At 39.6% G+C, this 20,176-nt stretch overlaps 1 protein-coding gene across 1 annotated transcript in view; it reads right to left on the bottom strand.

Moving 5' to 3' along the window:
- LOC109101276 (slit homolog 1 protein-like) overlaps positions 1-20,176 on the bottom strand; it is a 66,269-nt gene that overhangs the window by 24,259 nt on the left and 21,834 nt on the right. The window contains exons 5-24 of the mRNA XM_042736289.1: positions 15,752-15,823; positions 15,589-15,660; positions 15,226-15,297; positions 13,094-13,257; positions 12,793-12,940; positions 11,236-11,307; positions 10,533-10,604; positions 9,097-9,168; positions 8,680-8,823; positions 8,073-8,236; positions 6,707-6,730; positions 6,228-6,372; positions 5,206-5,280; positions 4,987-5,130; positions 4,747-4,890; positions 3,463-3,629; positions 3,231-3,363; positions 1,418-1,486; positions 1,258-1,329; positions 1,101-1,172 (exon numbers count right to left, since the gene is read on the bottom strand). Coding sequence (XP_042592223.1) covers positions 1,101-1,172; positions 1,258-1,329; positions 1,418-1,486; positions 3,231-3,363; positions 3,463-3,629; positions 4,747-4,890; positions 4,987-5,130; positions 5,206-5,280; positions 6,228-6,372; positions 6,707-6,730; positions 8,073-8,236; positions 8,680-8,823; positions 9,097-9,168; positions 10,533-10,604; positions 11,236-11,307; positions 12,793-12,940; positions 13,094-13,257; positions 15,226-15,297; positions 15,589-15,660; positions 15,752-15,823 — 2,097 coding nt within the window. The remainder of the gene's footprint in view (positions 1-1,100; positions 1,173-1,257; positions 1,330-1,417; positions 1,487-3,230; positions 3,364-3,462; positions 3,630-4,746; positions 4,891-4,986; positions 5,131-5,205; positions 5,281-6,227; positions 6,373-6,706; positions 6,731-8,072; positions 8,237-8,679; positions 8,824-9,096; positions 9,169-10,532; positions 10,605-11,235; positions 11,308-12,792; positions 12,941-13,093; positions 13,258-15,225; positions 15,298-15,588; positions 15,661-15,751; positions 15,824-20,176) is intronic.

Here is a 20,176-nt window from a genome sequence, read left to right as displayed (position 1 = left end):
CTGACCTGAACCCCATAGAGAATCTGTGGGATATTGTGAAGAGAAAGTTGAGAGACGCAAGACCCAACACTCTGGATGAGCTTAAGGCCGCTATCGAAGCATCCTGGGCCTCCATAACACCTCAGCAGTGCCACAGGCTGATTGCCTCCATGCCACGCCGCATTGAAGCAGTCATTTCTGCAAAAGGATTCCCGACCAAGTATTGAGTGCATAACTGAACATAATTATTTGAAGGTTGACTTTTTTTGTATTAAAAAAACACTTTTCTTTTATTGGTCGGATGAAATATGCTAATTTTTTGAGATAGGAATTTTGGGTTTTCATGAGCTGTATGCCAAAATCATCAGTATTAAAACAATAAAAGACCTGAAATATTTCAGTTGGTGTGCAATGAATCTAAAATATATGAAAGTTTAATTTTTATCATTACATTAGGGAAAATAATGAACTTTTTCACAATATGCTAATTTTTTGAGAAGGACCTGTATAGTTCAAATCTCTTAACATATTTACTAACATATCACTTGAGACTTACTGATATAAAAACTTTTTAATGAAACTTTATTTGGAATGGTACTTGTGTGTAATGCACAAATCTAAAATGTGTTTTAATGTCATTATTGATGAGGACTGTATTATCTTTGAATAATATCTGTCCTTTAATGCAAGAGATTTAAAGTGTACCTGAAGTATACTTGCAATAGTTCCACTTTGGCTCAATCAAACATACTTCAGTATAACTTTAACTGGACTGCTTCGCACAATTAAACTGCATTAAGTACATTACATATTCTGTATATATAACCATTTTTCCAGAAATGTTATTCATTAAACATAATAAAAATTATTATTATAATTATTTATATTGATTAACCCTAGAAAACCTTTTCTTTCAAACTAATTGGCAGTCTTTTTTTTTGGGGGGGGGGGGGTATATTTATTCATTCATAATTGATTAATTTTACTGTTTTGAATAAGAAATCAGTCTGAAAGCTTCATGCGACTGTCTGCTACTAGGTGGTGGAAAGCCACAAACACACTCGAGTGCTGGAGACAATGGAAAGGCAGCTTTAGTTCTTAGTTCATAAAGATCTACGTACAGCAAGCGGAGTGACTGAAGCCCTCCAAACGCCAGAGTCGGGATACAGCGCAGAGCGTTATAGCTCAGGATCCTGCAGGACAAAATCAGACAGATCCTGCAGTGAGATGTCAGTGTCACAGCATCTCAGCGTGTCATTAATGCTATAGAAGACCTACAGGGTCGTCAGCTGACTCATGCTGGCAAACGAAGAGTTGGTCAGCGAGCTGATTTTGTTGTTACTCAGGTCTCTGAAATGAAAGATCACAATATGACCGTCAAACCAAGATGACAACTTCTCCGTGCACAAGTGTGTTGAAGAGTAAGAGCGAGGCGTACACTAGCTGCAGGTTTTTGAAGTTGGACAACTCCTTTGGCACCACGCTGAACTGGTTTCCATCCAGATACCTGCAGACACACACTCACTGTTAAAGCCATCTTCACGGATAGCTGTTGTTGCTGTCCATCAGGATAAAAGATTGTATATTAACACTCTGTTGCTCATGTACAACATTACTGATTGTAAAGCACTTGAAGTAACCTTCCAGACACTGTTTTTGTGTGTGTGTGTGTGTGTGTGTGTGTGTGTGTGTGTGTGTGTGTGTGTGTGTGTGTCTGTATGTGGGGTGTGTGTTTGTGTGTGTGTGTGTGTGTGTGTGTGTGTGTGTGTGTGTGAGTGTGTGTCTGTGTGTGAAAGTCTGCTGGGTGTGGGGCAGGACTGCTCGTGGTGTTTTGGTAGGAGGAGACGCTTTAATGATGGGCTGAGAGCGCAGCACACCTGGCTAGAGTCAGTGAGAGCTCTGGCCAAATGAGAGGTTTTCACGCTCTGAGAATGACAGGCATCTACGGAAGCTCTGTGTGTGACACTCCCACTGAAAACCACTCTCATCACACACACACACAAACACACACACTACAGCTCTGACCACCACCCACACCATATACAACCCTCTTACTTTACCTTTAGAGATAGAAAAACCTGCTGGGTTTTTCTATCTCTGTGAATTGCTCTAGAAGCTCCGCCCACTGTGAAATCTCATTGGTCTTCATCTTGATCCACATTACAGTTTTTTAAAATTGCTTCGACACTAAAAGTGATACTTGAGGCCCACTTAGTGAAACCATTCACTCACATACCTAATCTTTAGACCAAGTCTGCAGAACTATAAGTACATTACATGCTTTAAACTCAGTTTGATATTGTAAAACAAACATTTTGCAAAACTCTAAACACAGTTCTCTACATTATACACATTATTCAAAACTAACAACTCATTTGTTTAATTTGGGAAACTGCCATTCTAATGCTACACTCATTTACTGATTCCCTACACACAGTGATTATGTGTGAAAACACTTATACATCATTTGTTCACTTGGTAATCAATACGCTTTTTTTTTTTTTTTAGAAATGAAAAATAATAATAATAATTACCCCCTTGTATTTCTGCTTACATTGTATCTATATTGTACAATGCGTGGGGTGACCATATGCGCCGTTCATACGGGACACGTCCCGGCCAGGATTTTAATATTGCCTAAAACATTCAAAGCAGTTTGACCAATAACATGCAGGTATTATACATAATCGACCAATCGTGGGGCTGCGCGTGAGAAGGTGAGATCTACAGGGAACAATCAAAGCATGCAAATATGCGCACGTGTTTGTTCGTTCGTTTGACTTGAAGCGTCACTGCCCAAAAAAAAAAAAAAAAAAAAAGACAGCAAAGGTGCGAGAGCGATCCGAAAGCATAAGGAGCCGTCTGCTCTGCTCTCTAGCTCTCATGAATGTCGCACAACGATCGACCTGCAAACACCCAAAACCTGGATATTTTAGGCAATATTAAAATCCTGGACGGGACGTGTCCCGTATGAACGGCGCATATGGTCACCCTAACAAAGCACCTTATGAATAAAGCTGACTTGTTTTATATGTGTGTGTGTTTTGTGGTTTTGTGTGTAGAGTTTTGAGAAATGGAGCCAAAAACTCAAGTTTTTGTTTCAAAAACTGTGTAAGCATTTTGAAAAAACATGACATAAGCTCTGATTGGCTGTGATTTCCTCCCTTTTCTGAGGCAAAAATGTATTCCTTGATGCTGGAAAGTATACACAGACAGAAGACAGTGTAATGGTGTTCAGAGCGTGGACTCACAGCTCGGTGACGTTGCGCGGGATTCCTTTGGGTAAGATGCGCAGGTGTTTGTTGCTGCAGCGGACCACGGTCTCCAGACAGGTGCACTCTGAGGGACACTGAACAGGCGGCATGCAGCTGGGCTCCTCTTGATCTGCCCACATCACAGACACACAACCAGTGAATCATCCTACTGTGAAAACATAACACTGCAGTGTGTCAAATCAATCTTAATGAAGAGAAGAGCGTGTACCCTCCTGGCAGCGGAAGTCTGGTAAGGCCACGTCCTGCAGGGGAATCTCTTTGAGGAACGCCGGCCGCTGGCAGCGCGGGTTTCCCGTCACGATCTTACGGTTCCTCAGCCAGCTGCTCAGCCACGCCAGGTGGCAGTTACAGTTGAACGGGTTGGCCAACAGGTTTCTGCCATTCACACACACACAAAGATATGAATTTGCCACCTCTGCAGCACCAAACTAGTCCTAAACAACAAAGTACTGTTTCCATGGAGTATTATTTTGTAATTCATTACACCCAACACTGGATCTGTATTGTAAGGAGCAGCATAATGTCTGGTATCTACCTTTTTCCTACATCCCGTCATGCTTTGTGTGAATTTTGGGAGTACATTTCATCATGTTGTCACTAATCAGAAGATTGTTTAAAGGCTTTCATTCAGGCTCATTCTATAACTATTTTTGGTCCGTTTCAGATTTAAGGCCATAAAAAGGCTATGTTTAATTGATTACATATGAGTGTGCAAGTTTCAGAGACTGGTGCTTTGCTGCTTGGTTTACTGCAGTTACAGGCGAAACAGCTATATTTCTGCCGTCCCGAAAGTGCCACCTGCTGGCAGAGAATGAATTTGCATTTTTCAATAAGCCCTTCTGCTCTTTGTTTAGACCAAAGCCAAAATCAAACCTTATTTTTATGCAGAAAACACGCAGTTGTAAATGTGGTTTAATGAATTATAAAAATCTAAAGATAGAGCCTTCACTAAGATACTAATTTGATAATAATTGTTTAAATTAATATAATATTTGATACTGTTGACTTCCAACACTACACCCTCCCGTCTGTATGCCTTTATTAAACCCCTGGAGCCATGTGGAGCACTTTTTATGATGGATTTATGCACTTTATTGGCTTGACCACTATTCGCTGCCATTATAAAGCTTGGAAGAGCCAGTACATTTTATAATATAACTCTGATTGGTTTTAAAAGTCATATACACCTAGGATGGCTTGAGTTTGAATAAATCATTTTTCATCCTTCATCTAAATCTAATTTTCATCTTTTGGGTGAACTAACCCTTTCCTCACACTCAGTGTAAAAGGCCCTTAACCTTTTGAAAATTAAATGATTCCAATGAATGAGGAGAATACAGTTAAATCAACTCAAAAACTGTTGAAGAAACCGTCAGGCATGGCTTCCCAGGAATGATCTGGCTCGAGTTAATGATTACAGGAAACATCTGTCTCTACCACCATATGCTAAACTCCTTCTCAGGATTTCTGCCAATGTGTGTTTGGCTCGTACAGGGTTGAGAGGCTCTGCAGCGTGTCGAAGGCTCCGGGTGTGATGGTGGTCAGCGTGTTGTCGTAGAGTGACAGCAGACGGACGTTGTGCAAGCCCGTGAAACTGTTGTTGTGAATGCAGCTGATGCGATTGTTGCGCAGCATTCTAGAACAGAAAGACATGAAGAGGAATTCGCACAAAGAAAACCATATATTATGGCTGATTAAAATCTGATTGTTTTCTGAGGGAAGCTGGGCTCACAGCATTCGCAGGCCGTCCAGTCCTCTGAACATCCCGCTGTGCACTGAATCCAGCTGGTTAGCCGTCAGGTGCAGCTCGTTGACTGAAGACGCTCCCTCAAACGCCCCATCCTCGATCTCTGAGATCTTATTGTTGCTCAGGTTTCTGCAGATCAAACCATAATATCATTGGAGCATCAGGACCAGAATGTCACATGGACAAGAGAGTGGCGGCACTTACATTTTCTTCAGGTGAGAAAGTGTCTTGAAAGCACCTGCGGCCTCTATCGCTGTGATCTCGTTATTGTTGAGACGCCTGGAGAAAACACATAAAAGAATGCGATGAAATAACACAAACAGCCCTTATGAAAATTAACCATGGTTTCCCTGCTGAAATTGTGAAATGGTTTTACTGGTTATAATGGGAACTGTATTGGTTTTAATGGAAACTGTAATTGGTCTCTACTGGTAATTGATCACCTTCTATTGGTGGCTTGTTAAAACCATTAAATCCTAATGGAATACGTCCCAAAACACACTGCAGGAAACCATTTTTAATGGTTTTAATGGTTAAAAGTGGATGGTTTGTAATGTTTGCAATGGCATTTGTAGTGGAAACCATTAGAATTTCTGAGATGGTTTCTATTGTTTTTTTTGATGTTGTTGTTGTTGTTTTTTTAGCAGGGCTTACTAACAAAACCAAAAAAAACATGGTTAAAGCAGTTCTGTCATGACAACTCTCGGAGGGATTGGCATGGTAATGTACATAACAATGTTAATGTATTTGGTCTTGGTGGAATAGATCTGCTACGTTGCTGCTACTGTGAGCATGTAAGAAATATTGCTGCTGCAAATATAACATACATTAAATAACCGCCCATATAGCATACATGAATCACCTCGTAGCAGATCTATACAGGTGGAGCTGGGGAAGGTGGAGGGTTTCTGAAGCAAGCTACGGCAAGCACTAGTCATATATTTGAATGTTGATCAGTAAGCTCATTGACTAGAGATGCAAGAGAGAACCAATCAGCTGTGCCATGTGATCATGATGTCATTACGTCAGATTGAGTTAGACCTATCTAGAGTTTCATGCCAGGACTCTGTATTTAAACCATGGTTACCACAAATTAACCATGGTTTTGCTAATCGTACCATAGTTACAGGGTTACTACACTTTTACTAAAATGAAACCATGGTTAATTTTTTTGTAAGGGCGACTCTTGGCCTTCATTGGCAGGTGTGAGGTGTTTGCTGTCTTACAGTTCAGTGGTGGATGCTGGGATGTGCTCAGGGATGCGGTTCAGCCGTAGATTGGAGCAGTCCACTACATTGGACTCACAGCGGCATTTGGCTGGACAGACGGGGTCATTATTACAGTCGCTGCTCAGACTGGTGTCCTCCGTTCCTGCAACAAACACAACACTGTCATATTCCAGGTGTTTGAGCAGAGCCTCGCGATGAGACGCGGCACTCACAGAAGAGCTGAACAGAGGAAGTGTCTACATGCGGCAAAGCTGGAGGCTGTTATCTAATGAGTGTTCAATAATTAAAGTGCACACACACTCCAGGAGACGGCGAGTGTTTGTCAGCACAACCACCACCAAATCCCCACAGATCTTCTAAAATGAGTCATCATGATTTCTTACTTTGTTGTACTGGAAATAAAGTAGCTGCTCAAACATAGACTATGAAGAAAACCAAGGCTTCTTGTCATGTTAATGAATGCAGCGCACACTCACCTGGGATGACATACTGCTCTTTGGCTGTGATGGAAACACAGGAAGACAATAATCACCAAAGATAATAACACACCATCAGCATCTCAGAATACAAATGCATTCACAGATGAGCTTTGGAAAATCGACTGTGTCAATGATGGAAGGCAACTGAGATAAAGTACAGAGTGTTTCTGTACAGGCTGTTTTTGCGTAGTGTGTATGTAGTGGTACAAAGCTGTGGTGGTGTACAGCATGATAAATTGAGATTCTACATTTGTCTGGCTTGTGTTTTGGTATGTGTATCAATCCATTTCACCAGCTGTTGTGTAGAGGCTTTCTTGGACAAAATGCATGTGTGAGAATCGGCTCTGCAAACTGTATTTTCCGGAGCTTCTCAGTATCAAGCATTGCATTCAAGCACTTTATGTGGCACAGAAAACAATGCAGTTCAAAATTCCTGAATATGATTCATTTTCCAATGCACTGGAAACCATTTGTAATAAATGGTAGCTGATCACAATCTGTCATTGCCAAAACAACATTGTAAGCACAAAATATGCAGTATATACTGCTGTTCAGAATGTTTTTGAAAGAAGTCTCTTCTGCTCATCAAGGCTGCTTTTATTTGATCAAAAATACAGTAAAAACAGTACTATTGTGAAACATTATTACAATTTAATATGTTGCTCAAAAAACATTCTTTGTGTGAAATTGATCAAAAGTGACAATGAAGTTATAATGTTGCAAATTTTTTTCTATTTCAAATAAATGCTTTGAATCTTTTGAACTTTCTATTCATCTGTGAATCCTGAAAAATAAAATGTATCATTGCTTCCACAAAAATATTGTGCAGCACAACTGTTTTCAACATTGATTATAATCAGAACTGTTTCTTGAGCAGCAGATCAGCATATTAGAATGATTTCTGAAGATCACGTGACACTGAAGACTGGAGTAATGATCACAGTAATAAATTAAAGTTTAACAGATATACACACAGAAAACAGCTATTTTAAATTGTTATATTATTTCACAATTTTTACTGTATTTTTGATCAAATAAATGCAGCCTTGGTGAGCAGAATAGACTTCTTTTAAAAATATGAATTGTTCCAAACTGCTGGTGTATATTAAGTAGCTGCTATAATGTGATAGTGTTTTTACCTGCAGATTCGCTGTAATTTATCGTGTGGAAAACTACTCATTCAGTACAGTAAGAGGTCATGGTCGTATTGTTTTTGATGAATCACAGTGTGTAATGGATAGTAAGCATGACTGTGTTTGATGGTTTTGTGATTAAACGTAATGAAGTTTTGAATAGTGTATGGAGTTTGAGGTTTACACAGTGATGGTTTGTGGAGTTGGAGGCTTAAGTGGCAGGGTTTTACCGGAGCAGCGGAACTTCTTGCTCTTGATCTGGCCGATGCGTTTGTTGGCGAGCCGGCGAGGGCTGGTGCAGCGGGCGCCACTGGTCTCGATGGGGTTGGAGCGCAGGTAATCGGCCAGCCACTTCAGATTACAGTCACAGATGAAGGGATTCTGAGCCAAATGACTGCAGTGACACAAACACATTGAACCTAATCAACATCCATGTGCAATCACATGCTCTGCTGAGCATTCAGCTCATCTAGCCACATCTGCAGCGATATTTATATAGTTATAGAAAATACCAAAAAAAAACAAAAAAAAAACATTACACCTATGTAGAGTCCCCATTACCATAAAAACCAACATATACCTACCATATACCAAATACCTACAGTTACTCATATTTTTAACTTGCAAGATCAGTGGAACATATTCATTAAACTACATCAACAACACATGTACAGTTTCATTATTATTGCATGTTTTTATGCAAATAGAAGCATTAGGTTTAAATAAATTCAATTAAGATATCAGACATGTAAGCAAGCAAGTTCTTTTCTGATTGTAAATGAATACTGTTTGAAAATCAATTAAAAGCATATGTTTTGAGTGTGTGTGTGAGCTCACAGGGTCTGGATGGCGCGCAGCGAGGTGAAAGTGCCTTTGGCCAGCGTTTGGATTTTGTTGTCATATAAAGAAAGCAGGGAGAGATTCTGCAGGTCCTGAAAGGTGTTTGCGCGAAGACAGTGGATCTTGTTTGCGTTCAAAAGGCTGGAAACACACGAGGAAGAGAGAGATGCTGATAAAACAGTGAGCACTTTTCATCAAATAAACTGTTATAATCTACACTTGTTAAGTACTTCCCAGCCCTTATGAAAGAACAATCATGAAAAGAAACTCTTAGATATCTCAATGGATTCTCCAATGAAGAGCAAATGGAGGAAATTCTGCAAAAACCAAATGATCTGAGCTCTTCTGTCCTCGTTGATTTTATGGCTCTATACTCTTGCACAACAACTGAGCAATGAAATCTCTCACACTCACAGCAGCTGGAGGGCGTAGAGTCCGTCAAACACTCCTTTGGGCAGATCAGTGATCTTGTTGCCGTACAGAACCCTGAACATCAGAGAGACAGTCAGCAAAAGACCACATTCACACATCCTCGCTGCTAAAGATCACACATGAGTGCTCAGAGGAATAAACAGAGCTGCAGATCTCAGGACAGACCGCAGCATCGTCACACTGCTGGAACAAGCCTTTAGCCCTGATACAACTGACTGCTATTAAAATATGCATATGCAATATTTTCTTGGTTCAGATAAGAAAAACATTTCTGGTGTTGAACTTTGCCACTTTAACAGCTGAAATTATTTCAAAGAAGAAAAGGGGATAGTTTTTTTTTTTTTTCATCAAAGGGATAGTTCATTAAAAAATGAAAAATAAAAAATGTACATCCCCTCCAGGAAGTAGATGAGTTTGTTTCTTCATCAGATTTGTAGAAATGTAGCATTGCATCAGTGTCTCAGCAATGGATGCTCTGCAGTGAATGGGTGCCGTCAGAATGAGAGTCCAAACAGCTGATAAAAACATCACAATAATCCACAGCACTCCAGTCCATCAGTTAACATCTGGAGAAGACAACAGCTGTGTGTTTGTAAGAAACAAATCCACATATTTGTTTAGAGCTGTTTTGGATCTGTGCAGATTTCTCTCCTGATTCAGACCAGAACACTTCTTCACTGGAGGAAGTGTTATTATGGATTATGGACTCGCATTTCAGTTAAAGACATCTTAATGCTGGATTTGTTTCAGCTTTTGTCTTCTCCAGACATTAACTGATGGACTGGAGTGCTGTGGATTATTGTGATGTTTTTATCAGCTGTTTGGACTCTCATCTCCAAATCTGACGAAGAAACAAAATCATCTACATCAAGGATGGCCTGAGCATGAACATAGCACAGCATTTTCAGCAAATTTTCATTTTTGGTTAAACAGTTTCTTTAAGGTTGCGATGAAACAAAAGTAGCAACAGATCTTTTTTTTTTTTATATTGTGTGATGTAAAAGAATTGGAACATATGCACAGATAAATCGTTCACAATAAGATCCATAAGATGCATTATGGAAAGTAACGAGGTTGCGTAAGTTTTAATTTCATGAACACTTTAAGAAAAAGATGTAACCAGATCTGTTGATAAATCCACTGACTTATAAAATCTCCAAAGGATGGAACTGAATTAAAAATGACAAACATAGAGCACTTTGGTGATGTACAGAAAGTTAGGATGTGGTGAAGGGATGTCATGAATATTAATGAGTTTACACCCAGAAAGGTTACCTAGCAAAGTCAGCATGGCCTAATTAATATTCATGAGAAACACCACAAACAACTCTTCACAGCACTTCTGACTGCTTCTGACGCTCTAACCACAGCGTCCTCTTCAGTACATACAGCACACACACACACACACACACACACACAGTGAGTTTAGGGAGCGCAGGCCTTGGAAGGCGTCAGGAGCGAGTTCAGAAATCTGGTTGTTGCTGAGATCTCTGTAAAGAGAGACAGAGGAGAATGAAGACACACTTCAGTAGATGATGAGAAGTGAAGAGAACTGGCCTGTATCACGCTGTTTTCGGCTCATGTGACTGTAGGTATGTAAATGTGTAGCTCTGAACCTCCAGCCCTGCTGTGGTGGCACTGTGGTGAGGACTATTAGTAAACGGCAGGCATTATAGGCCCTGGAGAAGACTTTAATAAGCCTGTGGTCTAGCCATCAAACCACACGCCAGTATAGCACAGCAAACAGTCAGAGAGAAAATACTCCTCGACCAGATGCCATGGGAATTTGCAGAGTGCAGTGGATCTGGGTTTTCACAAGCCGTGCTACATGTCAACTGGAAAGAGAGCGAATGTCACACGGTTTGAATCGGTCAGGCTGGTTTCTGCTGGTTCTAGGTGGTCTACCACATCAACCTTGGCTCCAGCTGTTCATTTACAGCAGGTTACAAGTCAGTTCAGAGGATTCCAGCATCTGCCCGAGTTTTTTATGACTGATTAAACTGGATTAATCAATACAAGTCTAATCAATACATTTGAATTTGATCTGGTTGTCACCGTACAGTGAGCATAATGTCTATAAAAGTATGTGGCGCTGTGTTTTCTCAGCTGCTGCAAACTTACATTCTGCGCAGTTTCTTATAAGGAGAAAATGCTCCTGGAGGGATGGATTTGATGCTGTTTTGTTCCAGTCGTCTGCGAAAAGAGAAATACAGAAAATGCAGGCGTTATTGCAACATTGACATATTTTTGCTCTCTGTTTTGTCTCACTGCCATCTCAAATCCACATGAGCAGAAGCCACAGACACACTCCCACACTGCATATCAGCCGAAGTCTCGAGTGTATCTGTGCACCACTAGTCTCTGCCTGCAATCTTCTCTCTGGAGTTTCTGCTCGGTTCATCACCAGGTTTAGTGGATCAGTAGAAATGGCTTTCTAGCTTTCTGGTAGTGTGTGATATATTCGGTCATTTAATGTATGATGCCCAGTTCTCAAGCGTGTGATGCCTAGTGTTTGAAATCTGCTCTGATTTTTAAAGTTGTGTAGTGAACTCCAGCCTTAATGTAACAGTCTCTCTCTCGTGGCAGAAGCTTGGAGAGCAGTGCTGATAAAGGCGGATGCGGTGCGTCTTTCTGTCGGGTTTGGATGTCATGACTCATTAGTGTCTGTGGGGGCTGCTGGAGTTTTTAAGGGTCTGATTTAATGGCACACCCTGCAGGTTCAGGCCACAGCGCTGTGAAGAAAGCAGTTGTTTTCAGTTGAAAAACCCTCATTTAAAACAGGAAAGTCATTTGTCAGGGTCATTTAGTGCCTTCAGAGCCACAGGCAATAACAGTTTGACTTGAACACTTGCAGAATTTCCTTTCTCTTCAAAAGCAGGGCACCCGCTAATAAATATAGAAACACAATTTACATTCTTTGGATTGCAGTGATTCCAGACAGCACATTCCTGTGGTCGTCTCTCGGCAGACTGAGCTTCTCAGTCTCTGCAAGTGTGTCCAAAGACATCTGTTGTAGATCATGCGACTGTAATCGACAGATCACAAGTAGCTGTAGTTCCTTCTCTCACGTCTGGAAGTAGTGCAGTATAATAGTGTGTGTGTGTGTGTGTGTGTGTGTGTGTGTGTGTGTCCCTTATTCACATTATACTGGCCTTTGTGTTTTACTACAGCACCTCAGAAGCTCAAACTTTTGCATTTAGCAAATGCTTTTATCCAAACTGACTTGGATTGCATTCAAGAAATACATTTGCTCAGTTCATGCCTTTTTTTGGGAATTGAACCCACAACCTTGGTGTTGCTTGCGTCATACTCTACTATTTTAATCGCAGGAACTTTAACTTGTTTTTCTCAAACGTCACTACTTCCAGAGAATATTCAAAAGAAATATTCTCATCATGTTTGCAAAATGATAGAATGGAATGTTCACCTATCATTCGTAGAACCTCGATTTTAGTTATTTATTTATTTAAACATTCTACAATCTCCATTAAGAACTTATTCACATTTTATTGGCTTTTGTATGCTTTTAGTATATTTTGCATGATTTTAGTTAATCCAAAGCAACTTATATTGCATTCACGGTGTACATTTCATTAGCTCATGCATTTCCTGGGAACTGAACCAACAACCTTGGAGTTGCTTGGACCATACTCTACTGTTTGAGCTACAGGATCTTACATCTCTGCCATGCTGTCGGGCAGGTTGGCCGGGATCGCCGTCAGTCCTTTCCCTCTGCAGTCCACAATATTATTACTGCAGGTGCAGATGGCTGGACACAAGCCTGTGGCAAAACTACACGACTGCACAGCAGCGTCTTCAGACTGACCTGCAGAGGCACATTTGCATCGAATAAGAAGTTGTAATAAAGTGCACAGTAAGTAGACATCAAAACACAAGAACTAGCTATTGTTTTTTCACTTCAGATGAGTGTAATGCAGCAGATGCTGGTGACGGGTGAAGACACTGGAAGGCTTGTTACCTGAACAGCTGAATTCGTGTTTCTGGACCTCGGCTACATTAAGTCCTCGTATCGGAGCCGGAGCGCTGCACTGGGTGAACAGACCGATGGTTGGCCGCTCGCGCAACCACTGCGACAACCAGGCCAGATTGCAGTCACAGTTCAGGTTGTTGGAATGTAAACGGCTGAAGGTAGTAAAATGGCAGAATAAATGTTAAGACGAAGCTTTTATCCAATTCTTTTTAACCTGAAGATAAAGGAAACTTAGTTCATGCAAAAAAAAAATATATATATATATATTTTTTAAATTTGCTGAAAAAAATCAGCCAAATCAGATTTGTAGAAATGTAGCATTTGTAGAAATTTCAGCTTTTGTCTTCTCCAGATGTTAACTGATGGACTGAAGTGCTGTGGATTAAAATTTTTTTATCAGCTGTTTGGACTCTCATTCTGACGGCACCCATTCACTGCAGAGCATCCATTGATGAGACAGTGATGCAATGATGCATTTCTACAAATCTTCCCCTTGGATAGCCTGAGGGTGAGGAAATTTTCAGCTAATGTTTTTAGGTCAGCTATTCCTTTAACCAGGCCTACAATGGTGTTTGCTCAGAGCTTGGATAGTAAAAGCTGCAGCAGATCATGTTGTGTTTTGGGTACTGGTCTCCCAGCAGGCTTCTTGACTAGATTAAACTCAGCCGGCTTTAGCAGAAAGTGCATGCTGGTCCAACACCAGACCAGCTCTTGCCAGCATAAACCCGTCTGGACCAACATGGAAATGCATGCTGTGCTAAGCCTGTCACTGAGCTTTGCTACTAATGCCAATAGCCAATTATCTTTACCCAGTAACTGATTAGATTAGATCTGATTAGAAGGGTCTTTTTTTGTTGTTAGGTAAAGGAGGATACATGCTGATGGGGTACATGTGTCCACATACTCTTTCAAAACATTAAACAGAAACAGGGAACATACAAACTGACTGCAGTCACAGGGTCTGGATTTCATTCTCTACAACTTCACTTATATTACTGAATTTATATTTAATGGAAACCTGTCCATTTCATAGCATAAATCTTTACGTGAATAACAAAATAAATAAATAAATATACCAGAACAAAATGAGAAAGAAGCTCCTTGTGGTAAAACTGTTCACAAATTCCAGAGAAATATAACAGAATATACATTTCATAAAAACAGTGTGTGTGTGTGTGTGTGTGTGTGTGTGTGTGTGTGTGTATGTGTGGGTGAATTACTGACTGTGGCTTCTGGCAGAGCCGTGTGGCCTCCGCCGTCCTGCCAAAACTGTGTGAAATGACACAGTCTCTTTGTGTGTGTGTGTGTGTGTGTGTGTGTGTGTGTGTGTGTGTGTGTGTGTGTGTGTGTGTGTGTGTGTGTGTGTGTGTGTGTGTGTGTGTGTGTGTGTTGTATAGGGCCTTTCGCACCACTTTAGTTCCAGAACTAAATGTACAGTACTGAAGTACTGGGATGATTTCACGAACTATTTCCCAGTACCATTTAAAGGGTTGCATTCGCACTGACAGTGTGTACTAGGACGTGACGTAAGCCGGTCGACAGCGATGTCATTTGTGCGCAGCATTCAATGACGAAAACAAAGAAGAACAACATCAACAACAGGAGGAAGAAGGACGCTGGGATGAGCTGTGTTTTTGTTGTGTCTCGTTGGTTTCACAATAATGGACAAGGAATGTTGACGTAAACATAAAGCGATTGAAAGAACGGAAAGGAGGAATAAGAATCTCCAACGACGACTGGCAGTGCTACATTTGCTACAAGTGCCTGCACTTCAGCGTCCGTCCATCTATTGCTGTTCATCATACTTGCAAAATAAGTTGACACAATGTTTACAGTATGTTTACAAGGCGTTTTAAATCATGGTGTGTGAGGGTGTTTTCGAACGCATCTGGCCAATCAGTGTATACTTACGTCACGGGTAGTACCAGTTGTGCTGGTTAGACCCTGCTCCGGATTAGGAGCTAATTTGGTTCTCGAAAAAGGCAGTCCGGTACTTAAATCGCACCCAGTTCTGGCGGTGCGAAAACGTCAAAAAGTGGGTTGTTCCACAATTAGTTCTGGTACTATGGAAAGGTTCCTGTGGTGCGAAAGGCCCTTATGTGTGTGTTTGTGACACTCACAAGGTCCTGAGCTTGGGCATGTGGTTGAAGCTGGACACTGGGATGCTGCTGATGTTGTTGTTGTTCAGGGTTCTGCGAAACATCAGAGACTATGAATGATTGTTCCCTCTGATCATCACTCCTGATTATGAACCAGTTCACTATGAAATAATCCAGCCTAATCTCTTAAGAATTCATAACTATTTGTACAAAGCATTTAGCATTTTTGTACTTTGGATACCTTTGCCATTATATTAATTCCTGTTAGATCTGTGTGTGTTACATAGAGAATTGTGTCTCAGGTCTCAGTGAATGATCAGGCTCTGTCACACAGATTAATGATGGATGCTAAAGACTGTAAAACACGTGTTTTAATATTCTCACAAAACTTCAAGTCCACGTAGTGCACGGAAAGCTCCATCCTCGATGCAGCTGATGTGATTCTTGTCTAACTGACTGTAAAACACACAGTGAAGGGAAGGTTAATCATGGGTTGGTTTAGTCTAGTTAGTTTAGTCATCTCTGTGCTGTCGTGTCATGAGCTCACAGGTTCTTGATGTCCGTCGCTCCTCTGAAGGCCTTTCGAGGAATTGCCTGGATGAAGTTCTCACTCAAGTCTCTGGAAAAAGAGAAAATCTGGGATTAAATACATCAGATAATACACACACGCATAATGCCAGTTCATAAGTTACAGCAATATGAAGAATCAGTTCATCACAAGTAGCTTTTCCACAAGCTGAAGTATAAACTAATAAATAGAAGGTGCTCAGAGTCATTCACGCAAACACTAAACACCATCATGTAAACACACATGATACTTAAATAATGTAATAAACATTCATTATACAACAGAAGATGTAACATACATCCCTAATGTATATAACAGATAACAAACATGACAAAACAATTAAAAAACATGATTATTTAAACAAAATACTTTCAAATGTGGAGTGTCACGCAGTGAATTCTTAGAATATCAGTTTACAGTTTTTTACTGTAAATTTTTTACTTCAAAAAATTGTACAATTAACAGCAGTTTATTGTAAAATTACATTAAATGGCTGGTTAGATCTTTTACAGTTTTCCCCTGTATATAGTGCGGGAAGTTACTGTTAATGTATTAACAGTTTTTTTTTTTTTTCAATATTTTATAGTTAAAATTACACTCAGTTTTTACAGTGATATATCTGAGGAAAGCAATTTTCAAGCTGAGGCTTTCAAGCTTAGTATTGAGCACAAAATCACCATCAAAGTATTATTAAAGATGTCCATGTGACTTTTGCTCTATTCAGAAATACACTAGTCACTTTACAATAGCTTTACGTGAGAAACAGACAGAAATACTGTGGTTATTTACAAATGCTTAGCTTTCTCTGCCATATTCATCTTTGATATTGATCATCATATTTTTAGTATCCTAGAGATATTATTATAGTTTTTATTCATATTTTGAATATATATATATATATATATATACACACACTCAATATTTTCTTTTTAAATGTGTTAAAATTTTTGTAAAGTTTTTTTTTTTTTTTTTTTTTTTTGTCTATAGGCCTAATGTTTTGATTCCTTTTTATTTCAGTTTTGTATTATTAATGAATTAATGAATTAATTTTTTTTTACTTAAAGTTAACTAAATAAAAATGAGAAATGGTTCCTTGGTAACTAGATAAAATATTTTTTATATTTCATATCAGTAATGTTTCAATAAATGTTTTAAATGGTTTTTGTTTCATGTAACTATAATAACCCTGCTAAATACAGAGTTTTTTTTTTTCCTTTTTTCAGTTTGCATGTAAAAGAGGCTTTACTACAAATCTGCTTCAGTGCTATGTTACAGACTTTGTGCTTGAAATGACATGAATATCAGTAAATAATGGCGGACTATAATGAAAGACCAAAACAGCTGTAATGATGATCTGCCTGAAAAAAAAAAAAAAAAAATCATGCACTGAAAATCTGAAAAACAGTTCTTTGTTTTGAACATGATTCTGAACACGAAACAAAGGTTCAGCAGTAATAACACACTGAGGACACTTGTGAAAATCAATAGACAGACGTGTCAACGCAGGCCACGCGAAGCGCCAGAAAGCAGCTGAAAGGCAGCGTCCTAAATCCTGTTGTCATGCTTTAAAGTGATCGTCTGCGGAGCACAAAGCTCTCTGGGTAATCTGAGTGGATTACACGCTCGTGTTTAAGAGGCTAATTGCGTATCTCTCAACACTAATGAGAGGCCTGAGAGGAAAACACACAGCCGATTCCTTCCTCTTACAACACACGAGTTAGGCTCTTTATTGGGCTTTTACTGATGTTGATACACAGTAATGTCCGAGATCAGTTCCTGATTTGATTCAAGTGATGATGATGATGATGATGATGATGATGATGGTGATATGTTTTTCTTGAAGTCTGCTGGCTGAAGGTTAAGGGTTGGTGATAAAGCAGGCAGAACTAATGAGTGCTGGAGGGCCGTCCTCTGAAAGCATGTGACAAACGGGGCCAGACCCTCAACAGAGGACGGTTTGTGGGGCTAAAAAGAAAAAAAGAAAGTAACATGCCTTTCCCTTCAGCTCCTTCGAAGCAGTCGCTTACAGTTCATTCTTTTCAGTCTTTTATAATTAATCAACAACCAGTCCACATGGTTGCCAGAGAAATTCATTAGAATTGACATTTTAGTGTAGATAATATTGAGTTTTCTATTCTTCTCTTATTTGTTTTATTCTTATAAGGGAAGACTATATGTGTGGGATCTTAGTTTTTAATACAAGACTAAAATAAAAGGATTTACCTTAACCCTTGTGCTTTGATTTGATTTTCCCGGTCAAAAATGAACAATCTTTTAAAAATGGCTTATAAATTTTTCATTGTAAACTGGATAGTTCCGGTCCATGATTCTGATTGGCTGAGCCGTGTTCGAATCTGTTGTAAATAACTCTACAAACAAACACCTTTGTTTACTTTGTGTGTTGCTCGGCAACCACTTTGTTGGAACCACAACTGTTTCTGAGGAACTACATTGTTTGGTGGAAGAATACTGAATTATTAATATCATTACACTTTATATGCTCTGTTTTATTTTGTGAAACCATACTACATATATGAAATAACCGTTTTATAAAAGCGATAAACCCCATGAAGCCGTGGTTTACAGTGAATTTACAACAGCTGCCTAACAACGCCCCTTATTGCTTTATTATGTTATATTATCACCAAATCTTGGATTAAATTTTTTTCTCAGCTTGTTTTTTCTTCAATAAGCACAGGTTTTATATTTGTTTTTGGACCTGATTGGTCATAGACCTCATTGATCTGCGCTCAAGCACCTCAGGTTTTGAGTGGAAATACAAAAAAAAAAAAACCTTGTGTGTTTGTGAATATTCATTTTGTGGCAATGCCCGAGACTCAAACCCACAACTTTAGGGTTAGGAGTCAAACTCTCTAACCACTAGGCCACAACTTCCCCTTGGTGGGTTCATATGAATGAATGAATGAATGAATGAGGCATTTATATAGCGCTTTTTTGTATACCCAGTAAGTTTTAGTCGAATGCACTAACATTAGCAATTACAGAGAAACAATCCTCTTCAGGTCAGAAATACAGGAACCAAACCAGCCTCAGTTCAATAGCACATGCTGTTTGTAAAGCTGCAGGCTTCACACAATACAGAACTACGATTGTCTTCCTCTCCCTGCTCCTGATGCCATTATCGCTGACTCTGAGTTATGAAGTCTTCCTGAGCGAGCTGGGAATCGTCTGGAAGCCTCCCAAGGAAGTCCAGTAACCACAGGGACAACGCAAATAGCTTTCATTCCCTCAAGATTCAGACCAACAATCAAAGCCTTGCTGAGCTTTCTTCATCACCATTTATGCTATTTGCTACTCTGAAATGTAAAAATGCACACGTATCTAAACTCAACAACTTCTTAACTAAACAAACCCAAGAATATCCAGAAAAGAAAGCAAGCATTGTGCAAATTGTGATATGTGATGTTTGGCGGTTCAGTCAGTGGCTAGATGAGTGATAGAAACAAACAACGGCAAAGATATTTCAAGATTTTTATTTGTCACATACATTGTTATATGGAGAGCATATGACCAGCAGTGAAATGTAAGTCAGGTCCGCTCCATGGACAGTGCAATTATTAAAGAATATCCATTATATTATTTAATAATCCAGTACTTCAGGTATCGCTGAAGTACTTTGGTATGACCCATTTAAATGGGCCATACCAAAAAACTAAATTTGGCTTGATCACTTCAGATATCGCTAAAGTACTGGAGAAAACAATGCAGTCAGTGAGTCATTTCTAATCTGCTTTTCCATCTGAGAAAAACAAGTCAAAACAAAACTTGTTTTATCAAAGGAAAATATATAGACGCAAAAAGTGACAAGGAACTGCATCGCTTCAAGTTAAATCCTTAAATATTTTAAATTAATTGAAAAAATAACACAATACTAATTGTTTTCTCTCCCTCATCTGAGTTTCCTGCTTTATCTTAATGCTGTTGTGCAGCAGCGATGCACAAGCCAAACTAAACATCTCCAAGCAGAAGTGTTGTTTATGTCGAAATGCATGAAAAACAGGCAGCAAACGTCGCATGCATGGTTTTATGGAGTTTGGTATCGATCCAAACCCAGCTGGGAGTCAGTCGCTTCGGGACTTGCAGAAGAAGTGGAAAGGTCTTTGTGACAAAGCTGCTGTATAATGAATCCAACCGCTGCAGTCATATTATAAAGGCACAGAGCTTGTCCTCCAGAATCCTGCAGCTTCTGTCAATCTGCCACACTATCTGCAGATGTTTGCAGGCTTCTTCTGCCATGAAAGTTTGTTCTGGGATCTTACAGTAGAGGGAAAGCGCAAAGCCATTCAAGAGAACTAGAGTAACACACGAATCTGCAGTACTAGACTAGGTGACTAGACTCTTCTGACTGATTTTAATACCACAAATTCTCCACTTTTCAGTAAA

Source organism: Cyprinus carpio, chromosome B13 (assembly GCF_018340385.1).
Source record: "Cyprinus carpio isolate SPL01 chromosome B13, ASM1834038v1, whole genome shotgun sequence".
NCBI lineage: Eukaryota > Metazoa > Chordata > Actinopteri > Cypriniformes > Cyprinidae > Cyprinus > Cyprinus carpio.
Note: the sequence above shows the minus strand (reverse complement) of the source record. Positions and strands in the feature narration are given on the sequence as shown.